This window comes from Dendrobates tinctorius, unplaced genomic scaffold, assembly GCF_039654945.1.
Source record: "Dendrobates tinctorius isolate UK_male_01 unplaced genomic scaffold, ASM3965494v1 ptg000143l, whole genome shotgun sequence".
NCBI classification, from domain to species: Eukaryota; Metazoa; Chordata; class Amphibia; order Anura; family Dendrobatidae; genus Dendrobates; species Dendrobates tinctorius.
In genome coordinates, this window is record NW_027361810.1 from 628,361 (window position 1) to 642,996 (window position 14,636).

A 14,636-nucleotide genomic window follows, 5' to 3' on the forward strand; every position below is an offset into this window, starting at 1 on the left:
CCTGAACTGGGGAGTCGTGGATAGTCTTGTTGAGGTCGGCCTGATGGAGGATTTGCCTGCACACGTCTTGCTGGGAAATGACTTGGTGCCCATGTTGTCTGCATCCCCTCTGGCTGAGACCTATCCTGTGACCACCTGGAGACAAGCTCGAGCTGCGGAGGCGGAATCACACTCAGAGGAGGCCCAGGTAAGACACCCCAGCCCTACACGTATCACCATAGCCAGACACATTTCTTGGGCCACCCCAGCTGAGTTTAAAAGGGAGGTACTTGAGGATCCCTCATTGCAGGGGTATCGTGGGAAGGCACAGGAGGGAAGACGAGTACTGGAAGGGGAACAGTTTGTATGGCCTCAGGGACTCCTCTACCGGGTTACAGAGCAACGCCACACAGGGACAAGCCCCACTATAAAACGACAGCTGGTAGTTCCCAAGAAGTATAGGCAGGAGCTACTGCGAATCTCTCATGACATACCCTTGGCCGGGCACCTCGGCGTCAGTCGCACCAGGCATCGTCTGACACAAAACTTCTTTTGGCCGGGGGTAACCTATGATGTTCGTCAGTACTGACAGACCTGTGACAGTTGCCAGCGCATTGGCAAGAGGAGAGATCACTGCAAGGCCAAACTACACCCCCTCCCCATTGTGGAGGAGCCATTTAGCCGAGTAGCGGTCGATCTGATAGGGCCGTTAGCCAAACCCAGTCTGTCAGGGAAAAAGTATATATTGACAGTGGTAGATTATGCCACACGGTATCCAGAGGCGGTTGCATTACCTAACATACTGGCAGAGACAGTGGCGGCTGCCCTGCTCCAGGTTTTCTGACTGGTTGGATTTCCCCGGGAGGTTATCTCAGACCAGGGTACCCAGTTTACAGCAGAGGTGACCAACCAAATGTGGAAGCTGTGCGGCATAAAGTCCATTAGAAGCGTCCCGTACCACCCGCAAACCAATGGGTTGTGTGAACGTTTTAACGTAACATTAAAACAACTCATTGGGACTTTTACCAGGACCTACAGGGACTGGGAGAAATTCTTGCCACACCTCCTGTTTGCCTCTCGGGAGGTGCCCCAAGAATCCACGGGGTTCTTCCCGTTCGAACTGTTATACGGGAGGCAGTTAAGGGGACCCCTAAACTTATTGCGAGAACACTGGGAAGGGGAGGGAACCATAGAAGGAATACCTATTGCGTCCTGTGTGCTGGAATTCCGGGACCGCCTACAGGAGCTGACTCAGGCTGTACATGGGAACATGCAGGCGGCCCAACGGCGCCAGCGCGTATGGTACGATCGGAGGGCCAGAGAACGCACCTTTGAGATAGGACAGAAGGTCCTGGTGTTAGAACCAACTAGGCAGAACAAGTTCAAAGCTGCATGGCAGGGGCCCTACCAGGTAGTGGGGAAAATAGCCGACACCACCTACAATGTTGCTGATTGTGACGACCCCAAGGTTATCCGCATGTTCCACGTGAATATGCTGAAGCCCTACCGGGAGCACCCTACAGAGGTAGTGGCCATCTGTGCACCCGAAGCAGAGGATTAACAGGACCCCCCTTGCCTGATGTCTTAGGGGAGGGGACTCGGTCTAAAACATGGGACCATGTACACTTAGGAGAAAACCTAGGGCCTGGGGAGAGACAGCAGGCAGAGGCGTTGTTGAGGCAGCGACAGAGGATGTTTCCAGAGAAACCGGGGTACACCCGCCTGGCACAAGACAAGGTTGAGACCCAGGATCAGACCCCCCTGAGACAACCCCTCTTCCGCGTCCCTGAGTCTCTACGAGAAGGGATGCGACGAGATACAAGAGATGTTGCGTTTAGGGGTCATTGAAGAGTCAGCTAGTCCCTGGGCATCCCCCCGTAGTGTTAGTGCCCAAGAAGGATGGGACTACACGGTTTTGTGTAGACTATCGTAAGCTCAATGAGAAAACAGTGACGGATGCATACCCCATGCCGCGTGTGGATGAGTTGTTAGACCGGCTGGCGGGGGCAAAGTATTTGACCACCATCGATCTATGCAAAGGCTATTGGCAGATCCCCCTAAGTCCTGATGCTATTCCCAAGTCTGCATTTGTCACCCCATTCGGCTTATTCCAGTTTCGAGTTATGCCATTCGGGATGAAGAATGCCCCTGCGACCTTCCAGAGGGTGGCTGACCGGCTTCTGGATGGTCTCCAGGACTATGCTTGTGCCTACCTGGATGACATCACCATCTACAGTGCGACATGGGATGGGCATCTAAATCACCTAGAGACAGTATTGGACAGGATCCACAAGGCCGGAATCACCTTGAACTCCAACAAGTGTCACGTGGGCAAAGCAGAGGTTCAGTATTTAGGACATTGGGTGGGAAGTGGGAAACAGCAACCAGAACCAGCCAAGATTGAGGCCATAGCCAAATGGCCCACCCCACGCACTAAAACCCAGGTCATGGCGTTTCTAGGGACAGCCGGGTATTATAGGAAATTTGTCCCCAATTACAGCGGCGTATCCAAGCCCCTCACTGATCTGACCCGTAAGAACCTCCCCCGCCAGTTAACCTGGACCCCCGAGTGTGAGGAAGCCTTCCGCCAGCTAAAGGATGCCCTCAAAATACCCCGGTATTGGCCGAACCCGATCCAACTAAACGTTTCCTTGTTCACACAGACGCTTCTATGTTTGGTTTGGGGGCAATGCTGAGCCAAGTCGGGCCGGACGGTCAAGACCACCCGGTAGCTTACCAGAGTCGGAAACTATTGCACCGCGAAGCAAGCTATGCGGCCATCGAGAAGGAGTGTCTGGCAGTAGTATGGGCACTCAAGAAGTTACAACCATATTTGTATAGACGACAGTTTTCCCTCCTAACGGACCATAATCCCCTAGTCTGGCTTAATCGGGTCTCTGGAGACAACGCCAGATTATTGCGGTGGAGTTTAGCCCTACAACCTCTAGACTTCACCATCCATTACAGACCCGACAAACAAAATGGTAACGCCAGTGGACTAAGTCGACAAACGGAACTTGTACCAACCCCATATACTTCGGTCATCCCCAAGCCAATCCGTTAAGGATCAGACTGTGTATGACGATTGCGTCGCTGAAAAGGGGGAGCCGTGTTACAGAACCCTCCAGCACCCCAAATAGGAGATGCAGTATGATAGGTGTAATGTGAGATGTATGCCCTTAATGCAGCAACTGACCGGCTGCGACCCTCTGGGCAGAGGTAAACGAGATATCCCACTTCTGACCTCCCCCCACCTTTGTAAATCTAACGGCTATTGCAATGTACGTCTGGCGTCTTAATTGGAGCCTGTTATCTACTGGCCCGACACACATTGATTGTCCTGCCCTCTGTATGTATATATATATATTCTGAGACCGATGAGTAAAATGTTGTCACACTGGAAATAAATGGAGAAGCAGTGATCTTTTATATGTTCCCATGTTACAAAGCCTTTCGAGCCAGCGCCCTTCATTCAGAAGTGAGGAAAAGCAGAGTGGACCTCCTGAGAAACGGGGTGGTAATGTAAAGAGGTTTTACAGCACAGAAGACCCCGTTACAGCACTGATCTGCAAATAGTGAAGAACCTCTGAATTCTCCAGTCCGGGGTATGAGCCTCGTGCAGAAATCCCGGCACCTCCGGCCTCGGCTGCTGTCACTGAGGTCATTAATGGTCGTCGGAGGAAGGTTCTGCAGCTGCCGGTGGATCATTAGCACGTCTATCGATCCTGTGATTCTCATAATTCCACATTATATATTTTAGTTTGCTTTAGTTACCATGTTGCAAGAGCAATATTTGTGCAGGTGAACACAATGCAGAGTAAGCGCAGATGGACTGAAGCGCAGGATCCTAGCATATTGGAACATTTGGTCAACAGAGGTCTGGAAATATTGCTGAATGAAAGCCCACATTTCCCTTCTACAAATGTTTTTTTACTGAAATCTTGAAACCCCCTTATAAATTAAAAGTTATTATAGACATCCCAGAAGAAGAGATCTGTGGGTTTGGCACAGTGTGTCATATGTATACGATATAGTACCGGTAACACCAATGTTTCTTACAGAGGATAACCAGGCTTTCCTGGAATCTGTATCCGAGGAACGACCCCCCTCAAAGCCGGTATTCACCAGGACCATAATGGACATTGAAGTAGTGGAGGGTAGCGCCGCCAGATTTGACTGCAGGATTGAAGGTGATCTTTGGGGTTGCTGGGGGTGGGGTGTACATCCTGTATGTGCCACCTGCTTATCACCCTGTAATTCCTTTTCTCCATTCTTCAGGTCATCCTGATCCGGAGGTGATCTGGTACAAGGATGATCAGCCCATCAAGGAGTCACGTCACTTCCAGATCGAATATGATGAGGATGGGAACTGCTCCCTGACCATTGCCGAAGTGTGTGGGGATGACGATGCCAAGTACACCTGCAAAGCCATCAACAGTCAAGGGGAGGCGAGCTGCAAAGCCGAGCTCCTGGTGGAAGTGATGGCAGAAGAGGAGGAGGAAGAGGAGGAGGAAGAAGAGGAGGAAGAAGAGTGAATCTATATTCCATACAGGACATATTTCTAGCCCCAAACTACAGGGAAATTTTCCCACTTGAATCCCAGAAAAACACTCAACGAAGCTGGAAGTCCTATTCCACCCCACTGTCTGAAGACCACGTCCTCCGCCTGTAACACCCTGCATCGGGGATGTCTCACTGCACACTCGTTATATACAGAATAAACACTCTGATCTGTCATTATCCAGGGGACCAAGTGTTTCTAGGAGAGCAGATCTGATGAGAAGCACAAAATCCTGGTGGGGAAGATGTGATACCATGTGGTGGGTGGATGTAATGTAGGGAGGATACACTGAGGTGTGAATGGGGTGACTGGATACAATCGGGAAAGAATACAGTGTATCATACAAAACAATGCAGAATGAGGAGTGTGAATGGGAGGATACAATGTAATATATGGGGGATACATTGTAGTGTGATTGGGCGGATATGATGTATATGGGGGATACATTGTAGTGAGTGGGGGGATATGTATATGGGGGATACATTGTAGTGTGATTGGGGGATATGATGTATATGGGGGATACATTGTAGTGTGAGTGGGGGATATGTATATGGGGGATACATTGTAGATTGTAGTGTGAGTGGGGGGATACGATGTATATGGGGGATACATTGTAGTGTGAGTGGGGGGATACAATGTATATGGGGGATACATTGTAGTGTGAGTGGGGGGATACGATGTATATGGGGGATACATTGTAGTGTGATTGGGGGATATGATGTATATGGGGGATACATTGTAGATTGTAGTGTGAGTGGGGGGATGCGATGTATATGGGGGATACATTGTAGTGTGAGTGGGGGGATACGATGTATATGGGGGATACATTGTAGTGTGATTGGGGGATATGATGTATATGGGGGATACATTGTAGATTGTAGTGTGAGTGGGGGGATACGATGTATATGGGGGATACATTGTAGTGTGAGTGGGGGGATACGATGTATATGGGGGATATGATGTATATGGGGGATACATTGTAGTGTGAGTGGGGGGATAAGATGTATATGGGGGATACATTGTAGTGTGAGTGGGGGGATACGATGTATATGGGGGATACATTGTAGTGTGAGTGGGGGATATTATGTATATGGGGGATACATTGTAGTGTGAGTGGGGGATATCATGTATATGGGGGATACATTGTAGTGTGAGTGGGGGGATATGATATATATGGGGGATACATTGTAGTGTGATTGGGGGGATATGATGTATATGGGGGATACATTGTAGTGTGAGTGGGGGGATATGATGTATATGGTGGATACATTGTAGTGTGAGTGGGGGGGATATGATGTATATGGGGGATACATTGTAGTGTGAGTGGGGGGATACAATGTATATGGGGGATACATTGTAGTGTGAGTGGGGGGATACGATGTATATGGGGGATACATTGTAGTGTGAGTGGGGGGATACAATGTAGTGTGTTTGGGGATATGTATATGGGGATACACTGTAGTGTGATTGGGGGATACGATGTATATGGGGGATACATTGTAGTGTGATTGGGGGATACGATGTATATGGGGGATACATTGTAGTGTGAGTGGGGGGATATGATGTATATGGGGGATACATTGTAGTGTGAGTGGGGGGATATGAGGGATACATTGTAGTGTGAGTGGGGGGATATGATGTATATGGGGGATACATTGTAGTGTGAGTGGGGGGATATGATGTATATGGTGGATACATTGTAGTGTGAGTGGGGGGGATATGATGTATATGGGGGATACATTGTAGTGTGAGTGGGGAGATACGATGTATATGGGGGATACATTGTAGTGTGAGTGGGGGGATACGATGTATATGAGGGATACATTGTAGTGTGAGTGGGGAGATATGATGTATATGGGGGATACATTGTAGTGTGAGTGGGGGGATATGATGTATATGGGGGATACATTGTAGTGTGAGTGGGGGATATGAGGGATACATTGTAGTGTGAGTGGGGGGATATGATGTATATGGGGGATACATTGTAGTGTGAGTGGGGGGATACGATGTATATGGTGGATACATTGTAGTGTGATTGGGGGGATATGATGTATATGGGGATACATTGTAGTGTGATTGGGGGATATGATGTATATGGGGGATACACTGCAGTGTGAGTGGGGGGATATGTATATGGGGATACATTGTAGTGTGAGTGGGGGGATACATTGTAGTGTGATTGGGGGACATGATGTATATGGGGATGCATTGTAGTGTGAGTGGGGGGATACGATGTATATGGGGATACATTGTAGTGTGATTGGGGGATATGATGTATATGGGGGATACATTGTTGTGTGATTGGGGGATACAATGTAGCACATGGGGATACATTGTAGTGTGAGTGGGGGGATACATTGTAGTGTGATTGGGGGACATGATGTATATGGGGATGCATTGTAGTGAGTGGGGGGATACGATGTATATGGGGGATACATTGTAGTGTGAGTGGGGGGATACGATGTATATGGGGGATACATTGTAGTGTGAGTGGGGGGATACAATGTATATGGGGGATACATTGTAGTGTGATTGGGGGATATGATGTATATGGGGATACATTGTAGTGCGTGGGGGATACGATGTATATGGGTGATACATTGTAGTGTGCGTGGGGGGATATGATGTATATGGGGGATACACTGTAGTGTGAGTGGGGGGATACGATGTATATGGGGGATACATTGTAGTGTGATTGGGGGATATGATGTATATGGGGGATACATTGTTGTGTGATTGGGGGATACAATGTAGCACATGGGGATACATTGTTGTGTCAGTGGAAGGATACAATGTAGCATAGGGGAGTAGTCGAGTGTAAATGGTTGCCCTTTGCAGTCGCACGGACACCTTCAGTGTCTTTTCCTTGTTACAGGCTGATGATTATAACCCCCATTATGTACTCTGCACAGCGTGACCTGCCCGGTCCCCTTCCTTTAGTGGGACACATTGTCATATCAGTTCTATGTAGGAGCCACTTGTCCTAATGTAAAGCCCCTGCCAGCTCAGAAGTATTGGGGGGCCCTGTAATAAGCACAGTCTGCTCTGTGCAGGAACATGGAGGGTACGGGGGCCGCTCGCAGAGTGCAGACACTGTCAGTCACTGGTTTCCAGTACACCACACTTTCACAGCCAGGTGCGCTGAGAGTTGTAGTGCTCCAGCACTTGGATATGATCATGTTTCCCTTCAATGTAAGTGAATCTCTATTCCTACTGCTGCGATGCAGATCCTCGAGTGCAGAATCCCCGGGTAATGATGAGGGTTGTTGTTTGGATATGTGAAGCTGCTTTGCGTCCAGTATCGGATTTCCCGCTTCCACTTCACTTTCACCGTATTATTAGCACCTTGTTGTTTTATTTTCTGGGGATATAACGTCAGGCGCTGGTGGCGATGCCAGCGTGGACGAGTTGATGTGCCGCACCGCGTGTGTGTGTCTCTGTGTGAATAGAATCCGTGTGCATTCTCCGCCACAACATATTAGCTTGATGTAATCCCGTCCTGGACAGATTTAGTGCGTGCCGTCGTCTTCATTTCCGCTGACGATTTGTGACCGTTCACACTATAACTCAGATAGTGGAGGACATGGAGACGATGGGCTCCGGAAAGTTCCACCGATAGCTCGCCTTCATTTCCATGTCGTCCATGTATGTTAATTGAGGCAGAGGCCTTTTGTTTGTAACCACGTGTCCACCATGAACGGGATCCCGGACTCCCTCGCTCATGGGATCAGTGGGTTCACGGGGCAGAACCCCTACTGATCACACGTGTGTCTATTATAATGGAAGATTCCTCTAAATGTTAATTATCTCCATACTGAACAAGAAATAAAAATGACGAGATAATACACAGTAACGCCACCTCAGCTTGATGCAGTGCTAAAGCAAAGATACAGAGGGAACTTCTGTCCACGTGGATTCTTGGTCCTGGATATTAATACAAGTTATGTGCAATGCCAGTGTCCGGTCTCCTGGACCTGAGGCTTCTTGTATAATGGACCTGAGCCCCCAGAGGTTCATAGTGTGCAGAGTTGGGACACCACAGCGCCCTACACTGTGTAGTGGCCATTTTTGGGTACTGCAGCTATGTCATTATGTCTTCTCGACACAGAGAATAACAGAACTTTTCATGAAGTGAAGATGATTTACAATGGACTGGAAATGTTATACCCTAAACCCATAATGTACCATTTACCATGGTACACACAGGGTTAAGACCGGTCAGTCGTGTAGCGCTGTGATCGCAGATTGATGCATCCATGAACAGAATAAGTGTTACAGTGTTCACAGCTCAAAGTTATAATCTCCTACTGTATTCTTATGTTGTGATGAGAATGCTCTTGCCTTCCCTCCGTCCAACTAGTCTTCCTCCCCTTTTATTCGTCTTCCGCTCTTATTAACCTTCCTTGTCTTTTCCTCCTCCTTATTGCTCCCTCTTTCTTTTCCTCCATCTAGCTGTCATCCTTCCTTTCTCCTTCATCCCATTCCCCTTTTTTTCCTTACTCCTTCCTTTCTGTTCATTCTTCTTTCCTTTTCCTCCTTCCGCTTTCCCCCTCCTTCCTCTACTTCTTCCTTCTCCTGCCCACCTATATTCCCTTCCTCCCTTTCTTCTTCCCACTTTCTCCTTCCACTTTTTTCTCCTTCCTCTTCGTTCTCTCATTATTTCCTGTCCCTTTTTCCACTAATTTCTTCTTCCGCCCTCCTCTTCGTTACTTCCTCTTCACCTCTTCCTCCTTTTTGTTTGCTCCTTCATCCACTTTCTCCTTTTTTTCTATACTTTATTTCACTCGTTTCTCATTTTCCCGCCTCCTGTTGTTGCTCCTTTTCCTTTTTTCTTTCTCCTTTTTTACTCCCTCTCTCTCACACTCGTTCTCCTCCTTCTGTTATTTCTCCCCTTCCTCCCTTCCTGCTTCCTCTTATCAGGGATTGTTCATGTCTGACCTTTGCCGGAGATGAGAACACTACAGTTGTGGTTCCTCACATTATAAATAAAATCTAGCACAACGCATGCTTCCATTACCAGTGTCCTCCAGGTGTCTGTGTCTTCTTTTATGTTGCTTATCATGTGATAGACTGATACATTGTGACAGTTCTTCAGCTGTGAAGGTAGGTTTTCAGTGTATGGCTGTAAATAGGAATGCTTCCATTCAGGGCCGGACTGGCAATTCTGGCAAATGCCAGAAGGGCCTGTCTGGTGGTGGGCAGCCTTGTCTGCTACGTTGTTAACAGAATCAGTGTTCTCAAGACACCCATACTGTTAAGAGTTGTGATGGAGCAGAAAGTCGCTGACTCCGTCACTTACCCCAGCAGCCACGGGTATCATTAGAAATATTGGTCTTGTAGTAAATTTTGCTTTCCTCCATCTATGGTAATATTAGTAATATATCCCATCTGGTACATGGGCCTGTGTGATTCCAAATGCCAGGGCTGAATTTCAGCCCCAGTCCGTACCTGCTTCCATTCACTGACAGCAAGCAGGGATTTTGAAAATGATCAGTCATCGAAATGTAAAATCTATGTGGAAGTTGTGGCATTTCCATTTCGTTTGGCTGCAGGCAGAGTTCAGGCAGCAGAAGAGTCTGATCTCTACAGGAATCAATCTGCAGTGCACTTGGCCGCCATCAGGGTATTACTGTCCTGACTGGTGTATGGGGCCCGGTGAGCAGAGAGGGCCCGCAGCGGGCCCGCTCTCCTCTGCTCAGCGGGCCTTAGAGGCAGGATTCTGCCAGTGCAGAAACTGAACCTGCTTCTGTGAGGCTGGCAGCTGACGTCAGCGCGCACGTAACCGACCTATGACGTCATTGTTATTCGCCGGTGAGTGCACGCTTGAACTGCATAGAGGGAGCAACACCGCAGGAGCGCGGCCAGGTAAAGAGAAAGCTTTTCTTTATTTTTACTGAAAGCAGCACGGGGGTCATGATGGGAGATACGGTGGCAGGATGGGAGACACGGGGCAGGATGGGACATACAGGGCAGGATGGGAGAGGGGGTGGCATAAAGGGAGACACGGGGAAGGATGGGACATACAGGGCAGGATGGGAGACACGGTGGCAGGATGGGAGACACGGTGGCAGGATGGGAGACACGGAGCAGGATGGGAGACGGGGTGGCATAATGGGAGACACGGGGGCAGGATGGGAGATACGGGGGCAGGATGGGAGATACAGGGGCAGGATGGGAGACACGGTGGCAGGATGGGAGACACGGTGGCAGGATGGGAGACACGGTGGCAGGATGAGAGACACGGAGCAGGATGGGACATACAGGGCAGGATGGGAGACGGGGTGGCATAATGGGAGACACGGGGGCAGGATGGGAGATACGGGGGCAGGATGGGAGATACAGGGGCTGGATGGGAGACACGGGGCAGGATGGGAGATACGGGGGCAGGATGGGAGATACAGGGGCTGGATGGGAGACACGGGGCAGGATGGGAGATACGGGGGCAGGATGGGAGATACAGGGGCTGGATGGGAGACACGGGGCAGGATGGGACATACAGGGCAGTATGGGAGACGGGGCATGATGGGAGACATGGGGCAGGATGAGAGACTTTGTGGCAGGATGGGAGACACGGGGCAGGATCATGGGCAGGATGGAGACATATGCGGTAGGATGGGACATCACATGGGAGCAGAATGGGAGAACATATGGCTGGAACCAGGAATGAGGCACATGGGGGCCAGACTGGGGGATATTATTACCATAGGGTCTAATTAACGGATATTATTACTGCAGTGATGTATTTACCTATTTTATTTTTTTAGGAAACTGTTTTAAATGGGGAGGGGGGGGCGGTCCTGTTACTGTGCAGAGCGACACTATGTCGCCTTTTTTTCTTCATCTGGTATAGTTTAGAAGCTGGGATAAAATATGTAATTTGCTGTGCAAGCAGAGCTCTAGATAACTGTGTTATTTCCTGCAGAAAACAGCCCTGGCTGGATGAAGATGAAAAACAAAGATGAAGGACTTCACCTAGAGACATCACTGGTAAGTCAGTGTGTTACCTATACACTGACACTGTATACTATATACAGAGCTCCTGTGTATAATGTCTTGATCACAGTATAACGTGTACAATATATACAGTGCTCATGTGTATAATGTCACCGGTAATCACTGTATTATCTGTACACAGACACTGCATACTACGTACAGATCTCATGTGTATAATGGCACTTATGGTGATATTAGTATTGGTTTTTTTTTAATTATCAGTATTGTAATATTCAGTCACTATGTGGTGGTAATATGTTGTCTGGCCATGTTGTGGCGGTATAAGTTCCTTGTATGTGCTATTATTTGGTCACAATGTGGTGGCAATACAGTACAGAGCAAAAGTTTGGACACACCTTCTCATTCAAAGAGTTTTCTTTATTTTCATGACTATGAAAATTGTAGATTCACTCTGAAGGCATCAAAACTATGAATTACCACATGTGGAATTATATAATTAACAAAAAAGTGTGAAACAACTGAAAACATGTCTTATATTCTAGGTTCTTCAAAGTAGCTACCTTTTGCTTTGATTTCTGCTTTGCACACTCTTGGCATTCTCTTGATGAGCTTCAAGAGGTAGTCACCGGAAATGGTTTTCACTTCACAGGTGTGCCCTGTCAGGTTTAATAAGTGGGATTTTTTGCCTTATAAATGGGTTTGGGACCATCAGTTGTGTTGTGCAGAAGTCTGGTGGATACACAGCTGATAGTCCTACTGAATAGACTGTTAGAATTTGTATTATGGCAAGAAAAAAGCAGCTAAGTAAAGAAAAACGAGTGGCCATCATTACTTTAAGAAATGAAGGTCAGTCAGTCTGAAAAATTGGGAAAACTTTGAAAGTGTCCCCAAGTGCAGTGTCAAAAACCATCAAGCACTACAAAAACTGGTTCACATGAGGACCGCCCCAGGAAAGGAAGACCAACAGTCACCTCTGCTGCGGAGGATAAGTTCATCCGAGTCACCAGCCTCAGAAATCGCAGGTTAACAGCAGCTCAGATTAGAGACCAGGTCAATGCCACACAGCGTTCTAGCAGCAGAAACATCTCTACAACAACTGTTAAGAGGAGACTTTGTGCAGCAGGCCTTCATGGTAAAATAGCTGCTAGGAAACCACTGCTAAGGACAGGCCACAAGCAGAAGAGACTTGTTTGGGCTGAAGAACACAAGGAATGGACATTAGACCAGTGGAAATCTGTGCTTTGGTCTGATGAGTCCAAATTTGAGATCTTTGGTTCCAACCACGGTGTCTTTGTACGACGCAGAAAAGGTGAACGGATGGACTCTACATGCCTGGTTCCCACCGTGAAGCATGGAGGAGGAGGTGTGATGGTGCTTTGCTGGTGACACTATTGGGGATTTATTCAAAATTGAAGGCATACTGAACCAGCATGGCTACCACAGCATCTTGCAGCGGCATTCTATTCCATCCGGTTTGCGTTTAGTTGGACCATCATTTATTTTTCAACAGGACAATGACCCCAAACACACTTCCAGGCTGTGTAAGGGCTATTTGACCAAGAAGGAGAGTGATGGGGTGCTACGCCAGATGACCTGGCCTCCACAGTCACCAGACCTGAACCCAATCGAAATGGTTTGGGGTGAGCTGGACCACAGAGTGAAGGCAAAAGGGCCAACAAGTGCTAAGCATCTCTGTAAAACTCCTTCCAGACTGTTGGCAGACCATTTCCAGTGACTACCTCTTGAAGCTCATCAAGAGAATGCCAAGAGTGTGCAAAGCAGTAATCAAGGCAAAAGGTGGCTACTCTGAAGAACCTAGAATATAAGACATACAGTATTTTCAGTTGTTTCACGCTTTTTTGTTAATTATATAATTCCACATGTGTTAAATTCATAGTTTTGATGCCTTCAGAGTGAATCTACAATTTTCATAGTCATGAAAATAAAGAAAACTCTTTGAATGAAAAGGTGTGTCCAAACTTTTGGTCTGTACTGTATGTGGTCTGGTCATGGTGTGGTGGTATTTGTTCCTTGTATGTGGTATTATTGGTCACCATGTGGTGGTAATATGTGGTCTGCTCATGATACAGTGGTATTTGTCCCTTGTATGTGATATTATTCAGTCACTGTGGTGGTAATATGTGGTTTGAACATGGTGTGGCGGTATTTGTTCCTTGTATGTGGTATTATAGGTCTCTGTGGTGGTAATATGGTGTCTGGTCATGGTGCGGTGGTATTTGTCTCTTGTATGTGGTATTATTGGTCATTTTAAAAATTGAAAAATAAATAAAAATTTACCTAAATTCTATTGGATATTTTAACAAATGATTAATAGGATTGAGTAGAGTAGGGCCCGGCCAAAAGAGTCTACCTTGTCGTGGTGGCGGCTTAAAAAAATCTTTTGGCCAAAACAAAAGCTTCTGGCTATATGTGTGATCTGGTGATGGGAACTGTTAATGTGTGAGAAGTGGAGTTTTTCCAAGAGAGAGTGGTGGGACTGTAGACGGTTCAAGGGGTGGAGCCTGCGCGGAGTCTCAAGGGAGCCCCTAAAATTTTGCCGGTATGGGGCCCCGAAATTCCTAGTGGCAGCGCAATGCAGGTTGGCTTATCTATGTGGATCAGTGTTGGCCAGAGATAAGCGTCAGTAAATATCTGGCAGCCACTTCTCACTCTGCTGCTGGAAAGCTGCCATATACACTCACTGGCCACTTTATTAGGTACACCTGTCCAACTGTGTGTTAAGACTTAATTTCTAATCAGCCAATCACATGGCGGCAACTCAGTGCATTTAGGCATGTAGACATGGTCAAGACAATCTCCTGCAGTTCAAACCGAGCATCAGTATGGGGAAGAAAGGTGATTTGAGTGCCTTTGAACGTGGCATGATTGTTGGTGCCAGAAGGGCTGGTCTGAGAATTTCAGAAACTGCTGATCTACTGGGATTTTCACGCACAACCATCTCTAGGGTTTACAGAGAATGGTCCGAAAAAGAAAAAAAATCCAGTGAGCGGCAGTTCTGTGGCCGGAAATGCCATGTTGATGCCAGAGGTCAGAGGAGAATGGGCAGACTGGTTCGAGCTGATAGAAAGGCAACAGTGACTCAAATTGCCACCCGTTACAACCAAGGTAGGCAGAAGAGCAT

General features: G+C 47.7%; 1 protein-coding gene across 4 annotated transcripts in view; it reads left to right on the forward strand.

Annotated features, from left to right (window-relative positions):
- MYLK (myosin light chain kinase) overlaps positions 1-4,719 on the forward strand; it is a 196,699-nt gene extending 191,980 nt beyond the window's left edge. For all 4 annotated transcript variants that reach the window (XM_073545258.1, XM_073545255.1, XM_073545256.1 and 1 more), the window contains 2 exons: positions 4,041-4,169; positions 4,258-4,719. In XM_073545258.1, the coding sequence (XP_073401359.1) occupies positions 4,041-4,169; positions 4,258-4,514 (386 nt within the window). In that variant the 3' untranslated portion in view covers positions 4,515-4,719. The remainder of the gene's footprint in view (positions 1-4,040; positions 4,170-4,257) is intronic.
- The last annotated feature ends 9,917 nt before the right edge of the window (positions 4,720-14,636 follow it).